Below are 21,434 nucleotides of genomic sequence, written 5' to 3'. Positions count from 1 at the left end.
GAATGTAAGGACAATAAACTAAACTGTTTAATTTATGGTCACGTGCATCGAGGTACAGTGAATAGCTTTTTTGTTGCGTGCTATCCAGTCAGCTGGAAAGACTATACATGATTACAATCAAGCTGTCCACAACGTACAGATACAGGATAAAGGGGATAATGGTTAGTACAAGATAAAGTCCAGATGTTTCCACTAGTGGGAGAGTCCAGGACTAGAGGTCACAGCCTCAGAATTAAAGGACGTTCCTTTGGGAAGGAGATGAGGAGGAATTTCTTTAGCCAGAGGGTGGTGAATCTGTGGAATTATTTACCACAGAAGGCTGCGGAGGCCAAGTCAGTGGATATTTTTAAGCCAGAGATAGATAGATTCTTGATTAGTACGGGTGTCAGAGGTTATGGGGAGAAGGCAGGAGAATGGGGTTAGGAGGGAGAGGTAGATCAGCCATGATTGAATGGCGGAGTAGACTTGATGGGCCTAATTCTGCTCCTATTCCTTACGACCTGAGTAATGTCCGATTAAAGATAGTCCAATGGTCTCCAATGAGGTAGATGGTCGGGACTGCTCTCTAGTCGGCCCGCGTTAGGTGGGCCAAAGGGCCTGCTTCCGCGTTGTCTCTCCAGGCAAATTTTAAAAATGTAGAAACAATGAACGACAGGTAGACACAAAGATAGACACAAAGTGCTGGAGTAACTCAGCGGGCCAGGCAGCATCTGGAGTAAAAGGAATAGGTGACGTTTCGGGTCGAGGCCCTTCTTCAGCCTCGAAACGTCACCTGTTCCTTTTCTCCAGAGATGCTGCCTGACCCGCTGAGTTACTCCAGCACTTTGTGTCTATCTTTGGTATAAACCAGCATCTGCAGTTCCCCCTTACACACTGATTAAAGGTGGTTTGTGGGTCTCCAATGAGGTGCAGTAGATGGCCGCTCTGGAGTGCTCACTAGTTGGTGAGAGGATGGTTCAGGTAATAAACTAAAACAATAATGGGGCGGTCAGACCAGGTGAACGACAGACCATTAATGGGGCGGTCAGTCCAAGAGACGACACTGAAGGTCCCTGCTGTTATCAGGCAACGGAACCATCCTACCACAACCAGAGAGCAGTGCTGAACTACCATCTACCTCATTGGTAACCGTCGGACTATCCTGGATTGGACTTTGCTGGCTTTGTCTTGCACTAAATGTTATTCCCTTATCGTGTATCTGTACACTGCAAATGGATCTATTGTAATCATGTATTGTGTAGGAAAGAACTGCAGATGCTGGTTTAAATCGAAGGTAGACACAAAATGCTGGAGTAGCCCAGCGGGACAGGCAGCATCTCTGGAGGGAAGGAATGGGTGACGTTTCGGGTCGAGACCCTTCTTCAGACATGTAATCATGTGCTTTCACCCAGAGAGTTGTGAATCTGTGGAATTCTCTGCCACAAAAGGCAGTGGAAGCCAATTCATTGGAAGTTTTCAAGAGAGCTTCAGATTTAGCTCTTGGGGCTAAGCAAAGGTACTAGAGGAACAAGATAGACCACTCGACCCTAAAAACCGTAGTACGTCACGGCGTCATTTTAGTAGGCAGAAACTTGCAGAAACATTTTAAAAGAAAAATAACAAAAATCTGTGAATTGATAGATGAGGTATATTCAGCATTTTAATGATTATCATCATACATACTGATCCCCCAAAACACTGATTACACTGCGAGAGGCATAACGGACGGTGGGTTTTGCTTACTAAAATGGCTCCTTTGCGATGCTGCCTGACCTGCTGAGTTACTCCAGCTTTTTGCACTTCAGTATACGCGATTTCAACGGAGTGGTCCATCTTGTTCATCTAGTATCTTTTGGGATAAGGGAATCAAGCCCCAAGAGCTAATGCTCTCTTGAAAACTTCCAGTGAATAGGAGCAAAGAGGTCCTTCTGCAGTTGTACAGGGCCCTAGTGAGACCGCACCTGGAGTACTGTGTGCAGTTTTGGTCTCCAAATTTGAGGAAGGATATTCTTGCTATTGAGGGCTGCAGCGTAGGTTTACTAGGTTAATTCCAGGAATGGCGGGACTGTCGTATGTTGAAAGACTGGAGCGACTAGGCTTCTATACACTGGAATTTAGAAGGATGAGAGGAGATCTTATCGAAACGTTTAAGATTATTAAGGGGTTGGACACGTTAGAGGCAGGAAACATGTTCCTATGGAATAGGGTGGATAGGGTGGTGAAGAACCCTTTATAAATCAGAGCATCGAGTATAGAAGTTGGGATGTAATGTTAAAATTGTACAGGGCATTGGTGAGGCCGAATCTGGAGTATGGTGTGCAGTTCTGGTCGCCAAATTATAGGAAAGATGTCGACAAAATGGAGAGGGTACAGAGGAGATTTACTAGAATGTTGCCTGGGTTTCAGCACTTAGGCTACAGAGAGAGGTTGAACAGGTTGGGTCTTTATTCTTTGGAGCGTAGAAGGTTGAGGGGGGACTTGATAGAGGTTTTTAAAATTTTGAGAGGGACGGACAGAGTTGACGTGGGTAGGCTTTTCCCCTTGAGAGTGGGGAAGATTCCAACAAGGGGACATAGCTTCAGAATTGAGGGACAAAAGTTTAGGGGTAACATGAGGGGGAACTTCTTTACTCTGAGGGTGGTGGCTGTATGGAATGGGCTTCCGGTGGAAGTGGTGGAGGCTGGCTCGATTTTATTATTTAAGAGTAAATTGGATAGGTATATGGATAAGAGGGGATTAGAGGGTTATGGTCTGAGTGCAGGTAGATGAGACTAGGTCAGGGAGAGTGGTCGGCGTGGACTGGTAGGGCCGAACGGGCCTGTTTCCGTGCTGTAGTTGTTATATGGTTATATGGTTATAAGGTTGGGGGAGTCCAGAACAAGGGGCCACAGTTTAAGAATAAGGGGTAGGCCATTTAGAACGGAGATGAGGAAAAACCTTTTTCAGTCAGAGAGTTGTGAATCTGTGGAATTCTCTGCCACAGAGGGCAGTGGAGGCCAATTCTCTGAATGCATTCAAGAGAGAGCTAGATAGAGCTCTTAAGGATAGCGGAGTCAGGAGGTATGGGGAGAAGGCAGGAACGGGGTACTGATTGAGAATGATCAGCCATGATCACATTGAATGGCGGTGTTGGCTCGAAGGGCTGAATGGCCTACTCCTGCACCTATTTTCTATGTTCCTACGGTTTCTAAAGGAATGTCTTTTAATTCTGAGGCTATGACCTCCAGTCCGAGACTCTCCCACTAATAAGATCACTCTTCCGCTGACTGGATAGCGCGCTACAAAAAGCTTTCCACTGTATCCCGGTATAGGCGACGGTGAACTAAACTCTAAACTGTAAACTAGCTTTTCGATTTCCCCCCTCTTGTTTCGGCAGATGATCGTGGACCTCACCCAGGACCGTGACTACTTCCAAATGCAGCAGCTTCTCCCGAGCCCCGTCAACTGCTCGACTCCCGAGTGCCCAACCAGCCCCAACGGCAAACTGGACAAAGGGGAGAAGCAGCATCTGTCGGTGGAGCTTGCTGACACCAAGGCAAAGCTCAGAAGGATCAGACAAGAGCTGTTAGTATGCACCCATCCTCTCGCTCAAACCGCCCATTTCCCGGCAACTGGTGGTTTTGAAAATAGGTACAGGAGGAGGCCATTCGGCCCTTCGAGCCAGCACCGCCATTCATTGTGATCATGGTAGATCATCCACAATCAGTAACCCGTGCCTGCCTTCTCCCCATATCCCTTGATTCCGCTAGCCCCTAGAGCTCTATCTAACTCTCTTTTAGATTCATCCAGTGAATCGGTCTCCACTGCCCTCTGTGGCAGAGAATTCCACAAATTCACAACTCTCTGGGTGTAAAAGATTTTTTTCTCGCCTCAGTTTTAAAAGGCCTCCCCTTTATTCTTGGACTGTGTGGCCCCTGGTTCTGGACTCCCCCAGTCCAGTCCAGTCAGTCACTCCAGTCAATTTTATTTGTATAGTACATTTAAAAACAACCCATGTTGACCAAAGTGCTGTACATCAGTTCAGGTACTAAGAACGAACATACAATGGCACACAAACATAACAGCACATACATAAACAGTTCACAGCGCCCCCTCAGAGGGTCTCAAACGCTAGGGAGTAGAAATAGGTTTTGACTCCAAAAATGTCCCCCAACATTGGGAACATTTTTCTTACATCTAGCTTGCCCAGTCCTTTCATAATTTTATACGTTTCTCTCAGATCCCCTCTCATCCTTCTAAACTCCAGTGAATACAAGCCCAGTCTTCCCAATCTTTCCTCATATGAGAGTCCCGCCATCCCGGGGATTAACCTGGTGAACCTACGCTGCACTGCCTCAATAGGAAGGACGTCCTTCCTCAAATTAGGAGACCAAAACTGCACACAATACTCATGTGACCTCACCCAGCCAGTGGCCACGTGCTCCCGCTCCACCAATGGCAGCCGCCCGGGCCGGGAGGCGGGTTACTACGCAACCTCCGTTAGGCGTACACACTCGACCCTGCTCCCCGAAAACACTCCGTTAGCCTACACTGTCCGGGCCTACAGCGGCCCTTGGGCCTACAGCGCCCCCTGGGCCTACAGTGCCCCCTGCGCCTACAGTGTCCGGGCCTACAGCGCCCCCTGGGCCTACAGTGTTCGGGCCTACAGCGCCCCCTGGGCCTACAGTGTTTGGGCCTACAGCGCCCCCTGGGCCTACAGTGTTCGGAAGTATAGCGCCCCCTGGGCCTACAGCGCCCCCTGGGCCAACAGTGTCCGGGCCTACAGCGCCCCCTGGGCCTAATACAGGACAAGGGCGGTCCCGTACGGGACAAACCAATTTAGCCCAAAATACGAGATGTCTTCGCTAATACGGGACAGTTGGCAACCCCACACACGGACCAAGATGGCCTGGGCAGGCAGCGTTTGTGAATGGACACCTCGGTGCATGTATTTCCCTCCACTGTTGTTGCCTGACCTGTGGAACCCCTCCGGCAACTTGTGTTTTGCTGGAGATTCCAACCTTTGCAGTCTCACGTGGAAGTGTGAAAGTTGACACCTTGATAATGCTGACCTTGAATCCGAGGTCAGGCCGGCTCAGCGTATGTACTTGCAGTGTTGGGTTGCAGGTATTTCTGAAGCCCTGCTCTTATTGGTGAGGGACTGCAGAGAAACCCTTGCAAAGAATAGAGTTAATGTTGACTTTGCTAAAACGACATCGAAAAAAGCAGTAAGACCGGTCATTTGGATTGCAAATGGAAGGTGCCAAATTTCCAATCTCTCCTTAATTGCATTTTGTGCCGAAATTATTCAACTACCTGTTCCACTGGTTATTGTAAAGCACTAATAACAACTGTGCACCTGCACAGATTCACTAGACACAAGGAACTGCAGATAGAAACATAGAGAATAGGTGCAGGAGGAGGCCATTTGGCCCTTCGAGCCAGCACCGCCATTCATTGTGATCATGGCTGATCATCCACAATCAGTAACCAGTGCCTGCCTTCTCCCCATATCCCTTGATTCCACTAGCCCCTAGAGCTCTATCTAACTCTCTCTTAAATCCATCCAGTGATTTAGCCTCCACTACCTTCTGTGGCAGAGAATTCCACAAATTCACAACTCTCCGGGTGAAAAAGGTTTTTCTCACCTCAGTTTTAAATGGCCCCCCCTTTATTCCAAGACCGTGGCCCCTGGTTCTGGATTCGCCCAATATTGGGAACATTTTTCCTGCGTCTAGCTTGTCCAGTCCTTTTATAATTTTATATGTTTCTATAAGATCCCCTCTCATCCTTCTAAACTCCAGTGAATACAAGCCTAGTCTTTTCAATCTTTCCTCATATGACAGTCCCGCCATCCCAGGGATCAATCTCGTGAACCTACGCTGCACAGCCTCAATTACAAGGATGTCTATCCTCAAATTAGGAGACCAAAACTATACACAATACTCCAGATGTGGTCTTACCAGGGCCCTATACAACTGCAGAAGAACCTCTTTACTCCTGTACTGAAATCCTCTTGTTAAGAAAAGGCCAACATGCCATTAGCTTTCTTCACTGCCCTTCGAGCCAGCACCGCCATTTATTGTGATCATGGCTGATCATCCACAATCTGTAACCCGTGCACACCCATTTCCTCCACTATCCTGCCTCTCTTTGCCCTTCCATCTAGATTCCCTCCACCGACCCATCTCCTTCCATCTACGCCCTCGCCCGTGAACCTTTTCTCTCTCTATCTCACAGCCTCTTGTCTACATTGACTACCTTTGTCCACCCATCGACTCCGCTCACCTGTATCCACCTATCACTCACCTGATGTCGTTCCGTCCCCATCTCGCTTGCAGCTGCCTCTCCCCTGTAACAAACTCTCTGAAGAAGAATCCCAACCAAAACAACGCCGATCAGGAATAAAGGACACTCTCTTAGGAAGGAGATGAGGAGAAATTTCTTTAGTCAGGGTGGTGAATCTGTGGGATCAGAAGTGCTGTGGAGTTTCATCCACCACTCCAAAGACGTAGACACAAAATGCTGGAGTAACTCAGCGGGTCAGGCAGCATCTCTGGAGGGATGGAGCTGGTGACGTCACCCATTCCTTCTCTCCTGAGATGCTGCCTGACCCGCTGAGTTACACCTTCGATTTAAACCAGCACCTGCAGTTTTCTTTCCTACTCCAAAGACGTGCAGGTTTGTAGGTTAATTGACTTGGTATAAATGTAAATTGTCCCTAATGTGTGTAGGATAGTGTTTGTGTGTGCGGGGATCACTGGTCAGTGTGGACTCGGTGGGCCGAAGGGCCAGTTTCTGTGTTGTATCTTTAAACTAAACTAAACTAAAGGCATTTAGAAACATAGAAAATAGGTGCAGGAGGAGGCCATTCAGCCCTTCGAGCCAGCACCGCCATTCATTGTGATCATGTCTGATCATTCTCAATCAGTAACCCGTGCCTGCCTTCTCCCCATATCCCTTGATTCCATTAGCCCCTCGAGCTCTATCTAACTCTCTTTTAAATCCATCCAGTGATTTGGCCTCCACTGCCCTCTGTGGCAGAGAATTCCACAAATTCACAACTCTCAGGGTGGATTTATTTTTCTCACCTCAGTTTTAAATGGCCTCCCCTTTATTCTAAGACTGTGTGTGGCCCCTGGTTCTGGACTTCCCCCAACATTTGGATCTGCTTTCTCCTGCAAGTCTCTGAACTATGTCTCTCCTTTCTCCCGACGTGTCTCCAGGGAGGAAAAGGCTGAGCAACTCGTTGACTCCAAGCACGAGGTGGAACGACTTGATTCGGAGCTGCAGAGGTTGCGACAAGAGGTGAGGGGACTGTTGGCCCACGCTCAGGATTCAATAGGTCACACTCCCGATTCAGACGTCTGGTTTAGTGTAGACATGCAGTGCGGAAATGGACCCTTCGGCCCACCGAGACCACGCCGACCCTCGACCAACCAGTTGGGCACATGGTTATTCGGGGAGTGGAGGGATATGGGTAATATGCAGGTAGATAACAGGTGGTCTCGGCATCATGTTTGGCACAGACATTGTGGGCAGAAGGGCCTGTTCTAGATGCTGTACCATTCTATATTCTATGCTAGCATTATCAAAGCTTTGCATGCACACACGCACACACACACATGCGCACACACACACGTGCACACACACGCACATGCACATGCACACACACGCACACACACATGCACACACGTGCACACACACACGCACGCACACACACACACATACACGCACACAAACACACATGCGCGCGCACACACGCACATACACGCACACACACACACACACACACACACACATGCGCACGCACACACACACGCACACACACACACACACACACACACACACTTTGCACAGGGTAGTGAATCTGTCAAATTCATTGCCACGGAAAGGTGTGGAGGACAAGTCAATGCGTATTTTTAAAGCAGTGGTTGACATGTTCTACACACACGCACTGCACACACACTTTGCACACACGTGCTGGTCGTGGGTGGGTTGTTGGGTGGGTGGGTGGGGGGGTAGAACGAAGGGTTGAATCATAACTCTGCTCTGGTCCCGTTCAGAATATGCAGCTGAGCACAGATGCTCGCTCCGTGAGGGCGTATCAGGACGAGGTGGACTCTCTGCGGGAGAAGGCAAGCCGGGTGGACAGGCTGGAGACCGAGCTGACCCGGTGCAGGGAGAGGCTGCACGACGTGGATTTCTACAAGGCCAGGATGGAAGTGAGCATTCCCCATACCGTCGGGCCAAATGGGCTCGGATAATCCTTGGACTTTAGAGACGCAGCGTGGAAACAGGCTCACAGAGACCGAGCAGGCCAGCAGTCACCTCGCACGCTAATACCATCCTACACACACTTGGGACGATTTACAATATTACCACATCCAATTAACCGACAAACCTGAAGGCAGACACAAAATGCTGGAGTAACTCAGCGAGTTACATGATCACATCGAATGGCGGTGCTAGCTCGAAGGGCCAAATGGCCTCCTCCTGCACCTATTGTCTATTGTCTATTGTCTATTGAGTCAGGCTGCATCTCTGGACAATAGACAATAGGTGCAGGAGGAGGCCATTCGGCCCTTCGAGCCAGCACCGCCATTCAATGTGATCATGGCTGATCATTCTCAATCAGTACCCCGTTCCTGCCTTCTCCCCATACCCCCTGACTCCGCTATCCTTAAGAGCTCTATCTAGCTCCCTCTTGAATGCATTCAGCAAATTGGCCTCCACTGCCTTCTGAGGCAGAGAATTCCACAGATTCACAACTCTCTGACTGAAAAAGTTTTCCCTCATCTCCGTTCTAAATGGCCCACCCCTTATTCTTAAACTGTGGCCCCTGAGAAGGAATGGGTGACGTTTCGGGTCGAGACCCTTCTTCAGACGATTTCTTCTTTCGTATGTCAACTATGACAATCAAAAGTGGCAATTGGTGCGTCAGAGTACCGTAGTTGACGCTTTGCAGCAAATTTTGCCTGTTCCGTAGAACTACCCAGGGTGGACGACGAGAACATAAAGCAGCTCCCATCCCCCTTCTTCAAACTTTGTATCTTATGCAAATTTGTTAATGGTACTTTTAATCCCTTCATCGAAGTCATTAATGTATATTGTAAATAACTGCGGTCCCAACACCGAGCCTTGCGGTACCCCACTAGTCACTGCCTGCCATTCTGAAAGGGACCCATTTATCCCCACTCTTTGCTTTCTGTCTGCCAACCAATTTTCTATCCATGTCAGTACCCTACCTCCAATACCATGTGCTCTAATTTTGCCCACTAATATCCTATGTGGAACCTTGTTGAAGGCTTTCTGAAAGTCAAGGCACACCACATCCACCAGCTCACCCCTATCAATTTTTTTAATGATTCAATAAGATCCCCTCTCATCCTTGAAGATGAAGAACAACGTTTTGCGATCCCTGTCCTTTGGCCTTCACCGTGCTGGATGACTCTATGGCTCGATAACATGAAGCTAATTGTGGACGCAGCCCAGACCATCACACAAACCAACCTCCCTTCCATTGACCCCATCTACACCTCACGCTGCCTCGGCAAGGCCAGCAGCATAATCAAGGACCAGTCGAACCCCGGCCACTCCCTCTTCTCCCCTCTCCCATCAGGCAAAAGGTACAGAAGTGTGAAAACGCACACCTCCAGATTCAAGGACAATTTCTTCCCAGCTGTTATCAGGCAACTGAACCATCCCACCATAACCAGAGAGCAGTGCTGAACTACTATCTTCCTCATTTGGAGACTCTCGGACGATCCGTGATCGGACTTTACTGCCTTTATCTTGCACTAAACGTTATTCCCTTATCATGTATCTAAACACTGTAAATGACTCGATTGTAATCATGTGTTGTCTTTCCGCTGACGATAGCACGCAACAAAAAGAAAATTCACTGTACCTCGGTACAGGTGACAATAAACTAAACTAAACTTGAGGCAGGTACTATGAAAGACACGTGGACAGGTACATGGATAGGTACGTTTCAGAGGGATATGGGCCGAATGCGGGCAGGTGCGACTAATGTAGATGGGGCATCTTGGTTGGCATGGACTTTCGGCCGAAGGGCTTGTTTTTGTACAGCTTGTATATATTGCACCCTGGTACCCTGGTCCACATATCTGACATCTACGTCTCTTCAGGATGAAGGACAAGTTATAGAGTCATGGGGTCATAGAGTGATACAGTGTGGAGACAGGCCCTTCAGCCCAACTCGCCCACACCGGCCAACAATGTCCCAGCTACACTAGTCCCACTTGCCTGCGCTTGGTCCATAACCCTCCAAACCTGTCCTATCCATGTACCTGTCCAACTGTTTCTTAAACGATGGGATAGTCCCAGCCTCAACTACCTCCTCTGGCAGCTTGTTCCATACACCCACCACCCTCTGTGTGAGAAAGTTACCCCTCGGATTCCTATTAAATCTTTTCCCCTTCACCTTGAACCCTTGTCTTCTGGTCCTCGATTCCCCTACTCTGGGCAAGAGACTCTGTGCGTCTACCCGATCTATTCCTCTCATGATTTTGTACACCTCTATAAGATCTCCCCTTATCCCCCTACGCTCCATGGTGTAGAGACCCACCCTGCTCTACCTACAATCTCTGCAAGCTCTACAACCCCTGTCCTGTCTCCTCCTCCGTGCCTCTGTGGTGCATGGGTCCCTGGCTCTAGAACTTGTTTGTTTTCTCATTGCAGGAACTCCGGGAGGACAACATGGTCCTCATCGAGACCAAGACCATGCTGGAGGAGCAGCTGGTGGTCGCCCGGACCCGCTGCGATAAGCTGCACGACTTGGAGAAGGAGAACGTGCAGCTCAAGTCCAAGCTGCAGGACCTGGAGATGGTAGGTGTTGTCCCACAACATCCCACCCAGTGTAGAGAGAATAATCACTGCCTAGACGGTCAAGTTATGGGGCGATCACGGTGGCGCAGCGGTAGAGTTGCCGCCTTACAGCGAATGCAGCGCCGGAGACCCGGGTTCCATCCCGACTACGGGCGCCGCCTGTACGGAGTTTGTACGTTCTCCCCGTGACCTGCGTGGGTTTTCAAGTCAAGTCATGTTTATTTGTCACATACACATAAATGTGCACTGAAATGAAAGATTACCCACAGTCCAACAACATGAGCAATAAAAATAAGCAATAACACACACAATCAAACAGAAAGAAACATCCATCACAGTGAGTCTCCTCCAGTCACCTCCTCACTGTGATGGAAGGCCAGAATATATTTTCTCCGAGATCTTCAGTTTCCTCCCACACTCCAAAGACGTGCAGGTTTGTAGGTTAATTGGCTTGGTAAATGTAAAAATTGTCCCTAGTGTGTGTGGGATAGTGTTAGTGTGCGGGGATCGCTGGTCAGTGCGGACCCGATGGGCCAAAGGGCCAACTTCCGCGCTGTATCTCTAAAAATAAATAGAAGGCTGTGGAGGCCAAGTCAGTGGATATTTTTAAGGCATTGATGGATAGATTATTGATTAGTACGGGTGTCAGGGGTTTTGGGGAGAAGGCAGGAGAATGGGGTTAGGAGGGAGAGATAGATTAGCCATGATTGAATGGCGGAGTGGACTTGATGGGCCGAATGGCCTAATTCTGCTCCTATCACTTATGAACTCTGACTAAAGAAATAATAATAATAATGACTATAATAAATACACCGATCAGCCAAAACATTATGACCACTGACAGGTGAAGTGAATAACATTGATTATCTTGTTACAATGGCACCTGTCAAGGGGTGGGATATATTAGGCAGCAAGTGAACAGTCAGTTCTTGAAGTTGACGTGTTGGATGCAGGAGAAATGGGCAGGAGTAAAGACCTGAGCGACTTTGACAAGGGCCAAATTGTTATGGCCAGACGACTGGGTCAGAGCATCTCTGAAACGGCAAGGCTTGTAGGGTGCTCCCGGTCAGCAGTGGTGAGTACCGACCAACAGTGGTCCGAGGAGGGACAAACCACAAACCGGCGACAGACAGGGTGTTGGGCGCCCAAGGCTCATCGATGCACGAGGGCAACGAAGGCTATCCCGTCTGGTCCGAACCGACAGAAGGTCGACTGTGGCACAAGTCACAGAAAATGTTAATGTGGTCACGGGAGGAATGTGTCACAATACACAGTGCATCGCACCCTGCTGCGTATGGGGCTGCACACGGAGGACCAACAGCATATTGGGCAGGTGGTCATAATGTTTTGGCTGATCGGTGTATAATAATATACCGCATCTCCTTCCACCTCTTGCTAGGAGCGGGTGGCAGATCGGAAGCGTATCGAGGAGCTGCTGGAGGAGAACATGGTGTTGGAGATTGAGAAGAAGCAGAGCATGAATGAGTCGGCCCACCTGGGCTGGGAGCTGGAGCAGATGTCAAGGAGCACCGACCTCCTGGGCGGTAGGTGTCACGGCACCCAGGTCTCACTCGCGCGGGCGCGGCGGCAAGGACTAAGGGCACAACGCAACTCGCAGACAGGGCTGCAGAGGGTGGCAGGAGAGGGGGGGATTGTATTCTGAATATGTAAAACAAACAAATATAAAAACAAAACTAAATCACAATAAAATGAAATGAACGATCAACCTATACACAACTCAATGAATACATTCTTATAAACAACACAACTTAAATCATACATGTTCGAAAAGGAGTAGGAGGATGTATACACTTATTTATTCCTACCCCTTCTCCGCTACCATTCAGTTAGTTCACAAACGTTATCTCATCTACATATATATATATACACACACACACACACACATATATATATATACACACACACACACACACACACACATATATATATATACACACACACACACATGTATATATATACACACACACACACATATATATATATATATATACACACACACACACATATATATATATTCACACACACACACACATATATATATATACACACACACATATATATATATATACACACACACACACACAAAGTTCTCAACCATCTCTGCTTCGGCGCCATCTATACAAACTTTCATTGTATCTTGGTACACGTGACAATGATAAACTAAATTAAACTAAAGACCAGAGACCCGGGTTCGATCCTGACTACGGGCGCTGTCTGTACGGAGTTTGTACCTTCTCCCCGTGACCTGCGTGGGTTTTCTCCGGGTGCTCCGGTTTCCTCCCACACTCCAACGACGTACAGGTTTGTAGGTTAATTGGAGTTCTGTAAACAGTCCCTAGTGTGTGCGTATGTGTGTGTGCGTGCGTGTGTGCGTGTGTGCGTGTGTGTAGGATAGACTCGGTGGACCGACGAGCCTGTTTTTGCGTTGTATCTTTAAACTAAACTAGCCTTTATCTTGCACTAAACGTTATTCCCTTTATCCTATATCCGTTCACTGTGGACGGCTAGATTGTAATCACGTTTGGCCTTTCCACTGACTGGATAGAATGCAACACCTCGATACACGTGATAATAATTCAGTTGCAGGGTATCGACCCGGAATGTCGACTGTTCCTTCCCCCCCACAAATGCGTCTTAATCTCCCTCGTTCTTCTCTCAGGTTCATTGTTTATCTACTTATAACTTAGTCCCGCTCCATCAAACTGAACCTTAAGTAATGGCCCCGGAATCTACAAATGTCTTAAAAAAAACCACAGACAGTTTTTCTTGTAGAGAATGCACCAGAAATGAAAGGGAAATATTTTTAGAAGCACTGCATTGCAGGCACGGACCTGGGGCTATGGTTTCTGACGGGGAGATTTCATTAGAGTCAAGTGCCTCACGAGCTGAGCAACAAACAAAACTGTGTGACAGACCAAAAAAACTTTTTGTTCCATCGCCGAGCAACGACCGGGAGAAAGGATGAGCCGTGAACTGATGGTCAAGCTTGTCAGGATACATCGCAGCTCGGTTTGGGAACAACACCATCCAAGAGCGCCAGGACCAGAGGGTGTGAGCTATGGGGAGAGGTTGAGCAGGCTGGGTCACTGTTCCCTGGAGCGCAGGAGGATGAGAGGTGATCTTATCGAGGTGTACAAAAATCATGAGGTAGATGCACAGAGTAAGCTCTTGCCCAGAGTAGGTGATTCAAGGACCAGAGGACATAGCTTCAAGGTGAAGGGGAAAAGATATTGTCAAGCTTGAAAGGGTTCAGAGGAAGATTTACGAGGATGTTGACAGGCCTAGAGGGTGTGAGCTGTAGGGAGAGGTTGAGTAGGCTGGGTCTCTATTCCATGGAGCGCAGGAGGATGAGGGGAGATCTTATAAAGGTGTACAAAATTATGAGAGGAATAGATCGGGTAGATGCACAGAGTCTCTTGCCCGGAATACGTAAATCAAAGAGTAGAGGACATAGGTTCAAGGTGAAGGGGAAAAGATTTAATAGAAATCTGAGGGGTAACTTTTTCACACAGAGGGTGGTGGGTGTATGGAACAAGCTGCCAGAGGAGGTAGTTGAGGCTGGGACTATCCCAATGTTTAAGAAACAGTTGGACAGGTACATGGATAGGACAGGTTTGGAGGGATATGGACAAAGCGCAGGCTGGTGGGACTAGTGTAGCTGGGACATTGTTGGCCGGTGTGGGCGAGTTGGGCCGAAGGGCCTGTTTCCACACTGTATCACTCTATGACTCTAGAACTTGACCTTCATCCTGAAGAGACGTGGATGTCAGATATGTGAACCAGGGTGTAATAGTTACACACAGCACAAAAACAAGCCCTTTGGCTCAATGTCCATGCCAACCAAGATGCCACATCTACATTAGTCCCACCTGCCCACAGGTTTGGAGGGTTATGGACCAAGCGCAGGCAAGGTGGGACTAGTGTCATCAGCTGATCATCAACTTCCGTAGGTCACATAACAACCTTAAACGTGTTGTTTAAATTAATACTAGGCTTATACTCGCTGGAATTTAGAAGACTGAGGGGGGATCTTATAGAAACATATAAAATTCTTAAGGGGTTGGAGAGGGTAGATGCGGGAAGATTGTTCCCGATGTTGGGGAAGTCCAGAACCAGGGGTCACAGCTTAAGGATAAGGGGGAAGTCTTTTAGGGCCGAGATGAGAAAACATTTCTTCACACAGAGAGTGATGAATCTGAAGAATTCTCTGCCACAGAGGGTAGTTGAGGCCAGTTCATTGGCTATATTTAAGAGGGAGTTAGATGTGGCCCTTGTGGCTAAAGGGATCAGGGGGTATGGAGAGAAGGCAGGTACAGGTTACTGAGCTGGATGATCAGCCATGATCATATTGAATGGCGGTGCAGGCTCGAAGGGCCGAATGGCCTACTCCTGCACCTATTTCCTATGTTTCTATGTTTCTACTGACTAGCTAATTAAATTATTGCATAGTATGGGAGGCGCATTCCCAATCTCGTTGTACCCCTGTACAATGACAATAAAGATATATTGTATTGTATTGTGTAGCTGGGACATTGTTGGCCGGTGTGGGCGAGTTGGGCCGAAGGGCCTGTTTCCACGCTGTATCACCCTATCTACTGAGGTGCAGTGAAAAGCCTTTGTGGCGTGCTAACGAGCCAGTGAAAGACAATGCGTGCTTGTGCCGAGTGTAACCGTCTCTCTCCCCAACAGCCGGGCACAAGTCCTTTGTGCTGGAGATGAACGAGTCTGCTTCGAGCCGCATCCTGAAGCTGGAGAAGGATAACCAGAGCCTGCAGCACGGGGTTCAGGAGCTCCGACAAGCCTTGCTAACAGCCGAGGACAACAAAACCCGGATCGCGGAGCTGGAGACGGAGAACGGCAATCTCAGCTCTAAGGTTTGGATTCCCTGCATATCCACGTGCCTCTCTAAAAGCCTCTTAAATCGGACCGTCGTATCTGCCCGTCAGTGCCCGAAACACCACCCACCCATGTCATATATATCATATCATATATAATACAGCCGGAAACAGGCCTTTTCGGCCCTCCAAGTCCGTGCCGCCCAGCGATCCCCGTACATTAACACTATCCTACACAATTTAGGGACAATTTTTACATTTACCCAGCCAATTAACCTACATACCTGTACGTCTTTGGAGTGTGGGAGGAAACCGAAGATCTCGGAGAAAACCCACGCAGGTCACGGGGAGAACGTACAAACTCCTTACAGTGCAGCACCCGTGGTCAGGATCGAACCTGAGTCTCCGGCGCTGCATTCGCTGTAAAGCAGCAACTCTACCGCTGCGCTACCGTACCGTACCGTACCGTACCGTGTCCTCCAGTCCCACTGAGCCACTCCAGCACTTTGTATTTAGTTCAGTTTAGAGATACAGCGCGGAAACAGGCCCTTCGGCCCACCGACCAGTGATCCCCGCACGCTAATACTACCCTACACACACTAGGCACAAGTTGACATTTACACCAAGCCAATTAACCTTCAAACCCGTACGTCTTTGGAGTGTGGGAGGAAACCCACGCAGGTCACGGGGAGAACGTACAAACTCCGTACAGACAGCGCCCGTAGTCTTTTTTTAAAGGTTTTTTAGAGACACAGCGCGGAAACAGGCCCTTCGGCCCACCGGGTCCGCGCCGACCAGCGATCCTCGCCCATTAACACCATCCTACACCCACTAGGGACAATTTTTACATTTACCAAGCCAATTAACCTACAAACCTGCACGTCTTTGGAGTGTGGGAGGAAACCGAAGATCTCGGAGAAAACCCACGCAGGTCACGGGGAGAACGTACAAACTCCGTACAGACGGTGCCCATAGTCGGGATGGAACCCGGGTCTCCGGCGCTGCATTCGCTGTAAGGCAGCAGCTCTACCGCTGCGCCACCGTGACCGCCTGTAGCGCCCGTAGTCGGGATCGAACCCGGCCGTCTGGCGCTGTAAGGCGGCAACTCTGCCCTTATGCCACCGCTCCACCCTTCCGTGTTGACCAAGCTGACGTCGATTCTCCACTTTCAGGTGTCGACCCTTCATTCAGAGCTGGAACAAGAGAGGCAAAGCAACCAGGACATGGGCAATCTGAGCGAGGAGCTACTGCGGGATAAAACCAGGTTAAAGAAGAGCATGGAGGCACTCCAAGCTGAGCAAGAACGGCAGGTAAAGGACAAACAAACCCCCTCCATAAGGTCAGAAGTCGTCTTCCTCTTCTTAAGCCCTTTGCTCCTCTAGGGAGCATCGGCCATTGACAGATGCCCTCCACCTCACTCGGTTGTTGGCGGTTCTTTCCAGATCTCCCCAGTTGAGTCCACTCCTAGACGTTTCTGCCTGGGCACCTCTTCTCCAGCTGGCCCTGGGGCCACCTCTTTTCCTTTTTCCTTGGGGGTTCAATTTCAGGGCTTGCCGGGTAATGTTTGTGGCAGGTTTTACAGTTGTACAGGGCCCTAGTGAGACCGCACCTGGAGTACTGTGTGCAATTTTGGTCTCCAAATTTGAGGAAGGTTATTCTTGCTATTGAGGGTGTGCAACGTAGGTTTACTAGGTTAATTCCCGGAATGGCGGGACTATCATATGTTGAAAGACTGGAGCAACTAGGCTTGTATACACTGGAATTTAGAAGGATGAAAGGAGATCTTATCGAAACGTATAAGATTATTAAGGGGTTGGACACGTTAGAGGCAGGAAACATGTTCCCAATGTTGGGAGAGTCCAGAACAAGGGACCACAGTTTAAGAATAAGGGGTAGGCCATTTAGAACTGAGATGAGGAAAAACTTTTTCAGTCAGAGGGTTGTGAATCTGTGGAATTCTCTGCCTCAGAAGGCAGTGGAGGCCAATTCTCTGAATGCATTCAAGAGAGAGTCAGATAGAGCTCTTAAGGATAGCGGAGTCAGGGGGTATGGGGAGAAGGCAGGAACGGGGTACTGATTGAGAATGATCAGCCATGAATGGCCTCTTCCTGCACCTATTATCTATTGTCTATTGTCTATTGATACTTTGATCTCTTTACTCCAGGTGAAAGCTCTGGAGCAGGAGAATGAGCACCTGAACCAAGCCATCACTACACTCAGGGTGAGATCAGAGGTCAACGCCGAAGCCAAGGTGAAGGACATTGAGAAGGAGAACAAAACCCTTCAGCAGACCATCACGGAGACCAGCGTCCATTTGGCCAAGCTGGAGTTTGAGAAGAAGCAGGCGCACAAGGAACTCCGACAGTACAAAGAGAAGGAAGAATGGGCCGAAGCTCAGGAAAAGGACGTCTGCAGGCTTGAGCAACACAACGAGCAGCTTCAGAAGCAGGTCGCCTCCTTGAAGATCACCTGCCAGAACGTCGAGGCGTTGGAACAAGAGGTGTCAACCCTCGAGGTGGAGAACAGCAAGCTGAAGAAGTCTCTCAACAGCTTGCAAAACTCCCTGGTCAAGTTGGAGTCGGTGAAGAAGGACAACAGGCAGCTGGACGAGGAGAACGTGGAGCTGAGGAGGACGGTGGAGACCTTGAAGTTCACCAGGACCAAGCTGATCAAAGAGGAGATGGAGAAGCGGGAGCTGGAGAAGGAAAAGGACGAACTGAGGAAGAGCGTGGAGCTGTTGAAGAGTCTGAACCGGAAATCCGAACGGTTGGAGGTCAGCTACCAGAGTCTGGACTCGGAGAACCAGAGGCTGCAGAAGGCCGTGGACAACGGAGACACCAAGCTCCGCCGCCTGGAGAAGGGGCTCCAGGACACCGAGAACGAGAACCAGGTCCTGCAGAGGAGCCTGGAGGAGCTGAAGACCTCCAGGAGAAGGTTGGAGACGTTGGAGGAGGACAACAAGTCGCTGGAGCGTAAGGCAGCGCAGATGGAGAAGGACAAGGCGGCCCTGGACAAGGAGAACAAGCGGCTGTGGCAGCAGGTGGAACTGAAGGAAGCCATCCAGGACCAGAACGGCCTGAAGATGACCACCCTGGAGAAGGAGAAACGGACGCTGGAGAAGGAAGTGGGCCGGTACAGGGAGTGCACTAGCAAGCTGAAGGAGCTGGAGGTAGACTACAAGGAAGTGGTCAAGCAGTCTACAATCAACACAAGGTCACTGGCGACTCTCAGGGAGGTAAGAACTCTATTCATTCAGTAGGACATCTCGGGCAAGGCCAGCATCTCTATGTATATCTGTGAGAAGTTGGGACCCTCCAGGGACCACCACAGTCCTCACCGCCTTTCACCTCAATGGAGAAAAGTGCTATTAAGATTTCAAGATTTCAAGATCAATTTATTGTCACATGTACCAGTTAAGGTACAGTGAAATTTGAGTTACCATACAGACATACTAAGTGAAAAGCAACAAGACACACAGCCACATAAAATAAAATCAAACATAAACATCCACCACAGCGGATTCCACATTCCTCACTGTGATGGAAGGCAATAAAGTTTGGAGATACAGTGCGGCAACAGGCCCTTCGGCCCACCGTGTCCGCACCGCCCAGCGATCCCCGCACACTAACACTATCCTACACACACTAGGGACAATTTTTAAAAAACATTTGCCCAGACAATTAACCTACAAACCTGTACGTCTTTGGAATGTGGGAGGAAACCGAAGATCTCGGAGAAAACCCAGGCAGGTCACGGGGAGAACGTACAAACTCCGTACAGACGGCGCCCGTAGTCAGGATCGAACCTGAGTCTCCGGCGCTGGATTCGCTGTAAGGCAGCAGCTCTACCGCTGCGCCACCGTGCCGCCTCATCTTCCTCAAGTTCAATCGTCTTCCTCTTTGTTCACCCGCGGTCGCCGCTGCCGACTGTCCGAGACCCTCGCGTCGGGGCGATCGAAACTCCCCGCGTCAGGACGGTTGAAACTCTATTAATGCTGTGGGAAGGAACTGCAGATGCAGGTCACACACGGGAGATAGACACAAAGTGCTGGAGTAACCCAGCGGGGACAGGCAGCATCTCTGGAGAGAAGGGACGGGTGACGTCTCTGGTCGAGACCCTTCTTCAGACTGAGAGTCAGGGGAGAGGGAGACACAGATATGGATCAAAGCAGACAATAGACAATAGGTGCAGGAGGAGGCCATTCGGCCCTTCGAGCCTGTACGCACCGCCATTCAATGTGATCATGGCTGATCATTCTCAATCAGTACCCCGTTCCTGCCTTCTCCCCATACCCCCTGACTCCGCTATCCTTAAGAGCTCTATCTAGCTCTCTCTTGAATGCATTCAGAGAATTGGCCTCCACTGCCTTCTGAGGCAGAGAATTCCACAGATTCACAACTCTCTGACTGAAAAAGTTTTTCCTCATCTCAGTTCTAAATGGCCTACCCCTTATTCTTAAACTGTGGCCCCTTGTTCTGGGCTCCCCCAACACTGGGAACATGTTTCCTGCCTCTAACGTGTCCAACCCTACAAGCCTACAATGAATGATAAGGAAATGTAGAATGGTTCATTTTTGGCTGAGTGTTAGCCCCTTTCCCTCAGCTAACAATGAACCACTCTACATTTCCTTATCACCGTCTGCTTTGATCTGTCGTTTTCACACCGTTCCCTTCCATATCTCTGTGTCTCCCTCTCCCCTGACTCTCAGTCTGAAGAAGGGTCTCGACCTGAAATGCCACCTGTTCCTTCTCTCCAGAGATGCTGCCTGTCCCGCTGAGTTACTCCAGCGTTTTGTGTCTATCATCATTGCTATTAATGCTGCCCGGGTTAGGGCGTATTAGCTATGAAAAGTGATTGGACAAACCAGGGTTCTCTGGAGCACCCTGGAGCATTAAGGGCGGCTTTGTGGCGCAGCGGTAGAGTTGCTGCCTCACAGAGCCAGAGACCCTGGTCCCATCCTGACTACGGGCGCTGTCTGTACGGAGTTTGTACGTTCTCCCCGTGACCTGCGTGGGTTTTCTGCAGGAGCTCCGGTTTCCTCCCACGCTCCAAAGACGTACAGGTTTGTAGGTTAATTGGCTTGTTGTAAAGTTGTCCCTAGTGTGTAAGGTAGTGCTAGTGTACGGGGTGATCACTGTTTGGTGCGGGCCCAGTGGGCCGAAGATCCTGTATCTCTAAACTAAACTAAACTAAAATCGGAGGCTGAGGGGTGACCTGATAGAATGATATAACATTCTGGTTTCCAGCGCTGAAAGGCAGCAACTCTCTCAGCTGAGCCCCTCTGCTGCAGAACCTATTTCTAGTTATACACACAAAATGCTGGAGTAACTCAGCGGGACAGGCCGAGGGTCACCAATGAGGTCGATGGTAGTTCAGCACTGCTCTCTGGTTGTGGTAGGATGGTTCAGTTGCCTGATAACAGCTGGAAATCTGATATTGGATTAACCCCTGGTTATTGGGTTAACGGTGTGGACGGTGTTGGTAATCGAGTGGTGCTAGTCAGAGCTGATCTGTACGTCTACCTTCTAGGAACTCTGCCACGAGAAACTCAGGAGTCAGGAACTGACCAACGAGTTGGAAAAGCTTAATCAGGAGCTGGAGAAGATCGGGCTGACCAAGGAAAGGCTTCTGCAAGAAGAACACAACAGTGATGATAAGTAAGGACACTCCCTGTCCCACTGAAGCCACCGGGTAATGTAGAAAGACAAGCACAGTGGTGCGCGGTGTGTGTGTGTGTGTGCGGTGTGTGTGTGTGCGGTGTGTGTGTTT

General features: G+C 49.3%; 1 protein-coding gene across 2 annotated transcripts in view; it reads left to right on the top strand.

Moving 5' to 3' along the window:
• The window catches only part of ccdc88c (coiled-coil and HOOK domain protein 88C), a 173,581-nt gene that overhangs the window by 98,755 nt on the left and 53,392 nt on the right, over positions 1–21,434 (top strand). For both annotated transcript variants that reach the window (XM_078406949.1, XM_078406950.1), the window contains 9 exons: positions 3,356–3,543; positions 7,185–7,266; positions 8,025–8,183; positions 10,663–10,809; positions 12,209–12,353; positions 15,520–15,704; positions 16,838–16,975; positions 17,830–18,900; positions 21,195–21,322. In XM_078406949.1, coding sequence (XP_078263075.1) covers positions 3,356–3,543; positions 7,185–7,266; positions 8,025–8,183; positions 10,663–10,809; positions 12,209–12,353; positions 15,520–15,704; positions 16,838–16,975; positions 17,830–18,900; positions 21,195–21,322 — 2,243 coding nt within the window. The remainder of the gene's footprint in view (positions 1–3,355; positions 3,544–7,184; positions 7,267–8,024; positions 8,184–10,662; positions 10,810–12,208; positions 12,354–15,519; positions 15,705–16,837; positions 16,976–17,829; positions 18,901–21,194; positions 21,323–21,434) is intronic.

Source organism: Rhinoraja longicauda, chromosome 10 (assembly GCF_053455715.1).
Source record: "Rhinoraja longicauda isolate Sanriku21f chromosome 10, sRhiLon1.1, whole genome shotgun sequence".
Lineage (NCBI taxonomy): Eukaryota > Metazoa > Chordata > Chondrichthyes > Rajiformes > Arhynchobatidae > Rhinoraja > Rhinoraja longicauda.
Note: the sequence above shows the minus strand (reverse complement) of the source record. Positions and strands in the feature narration are given on the sequence as shown.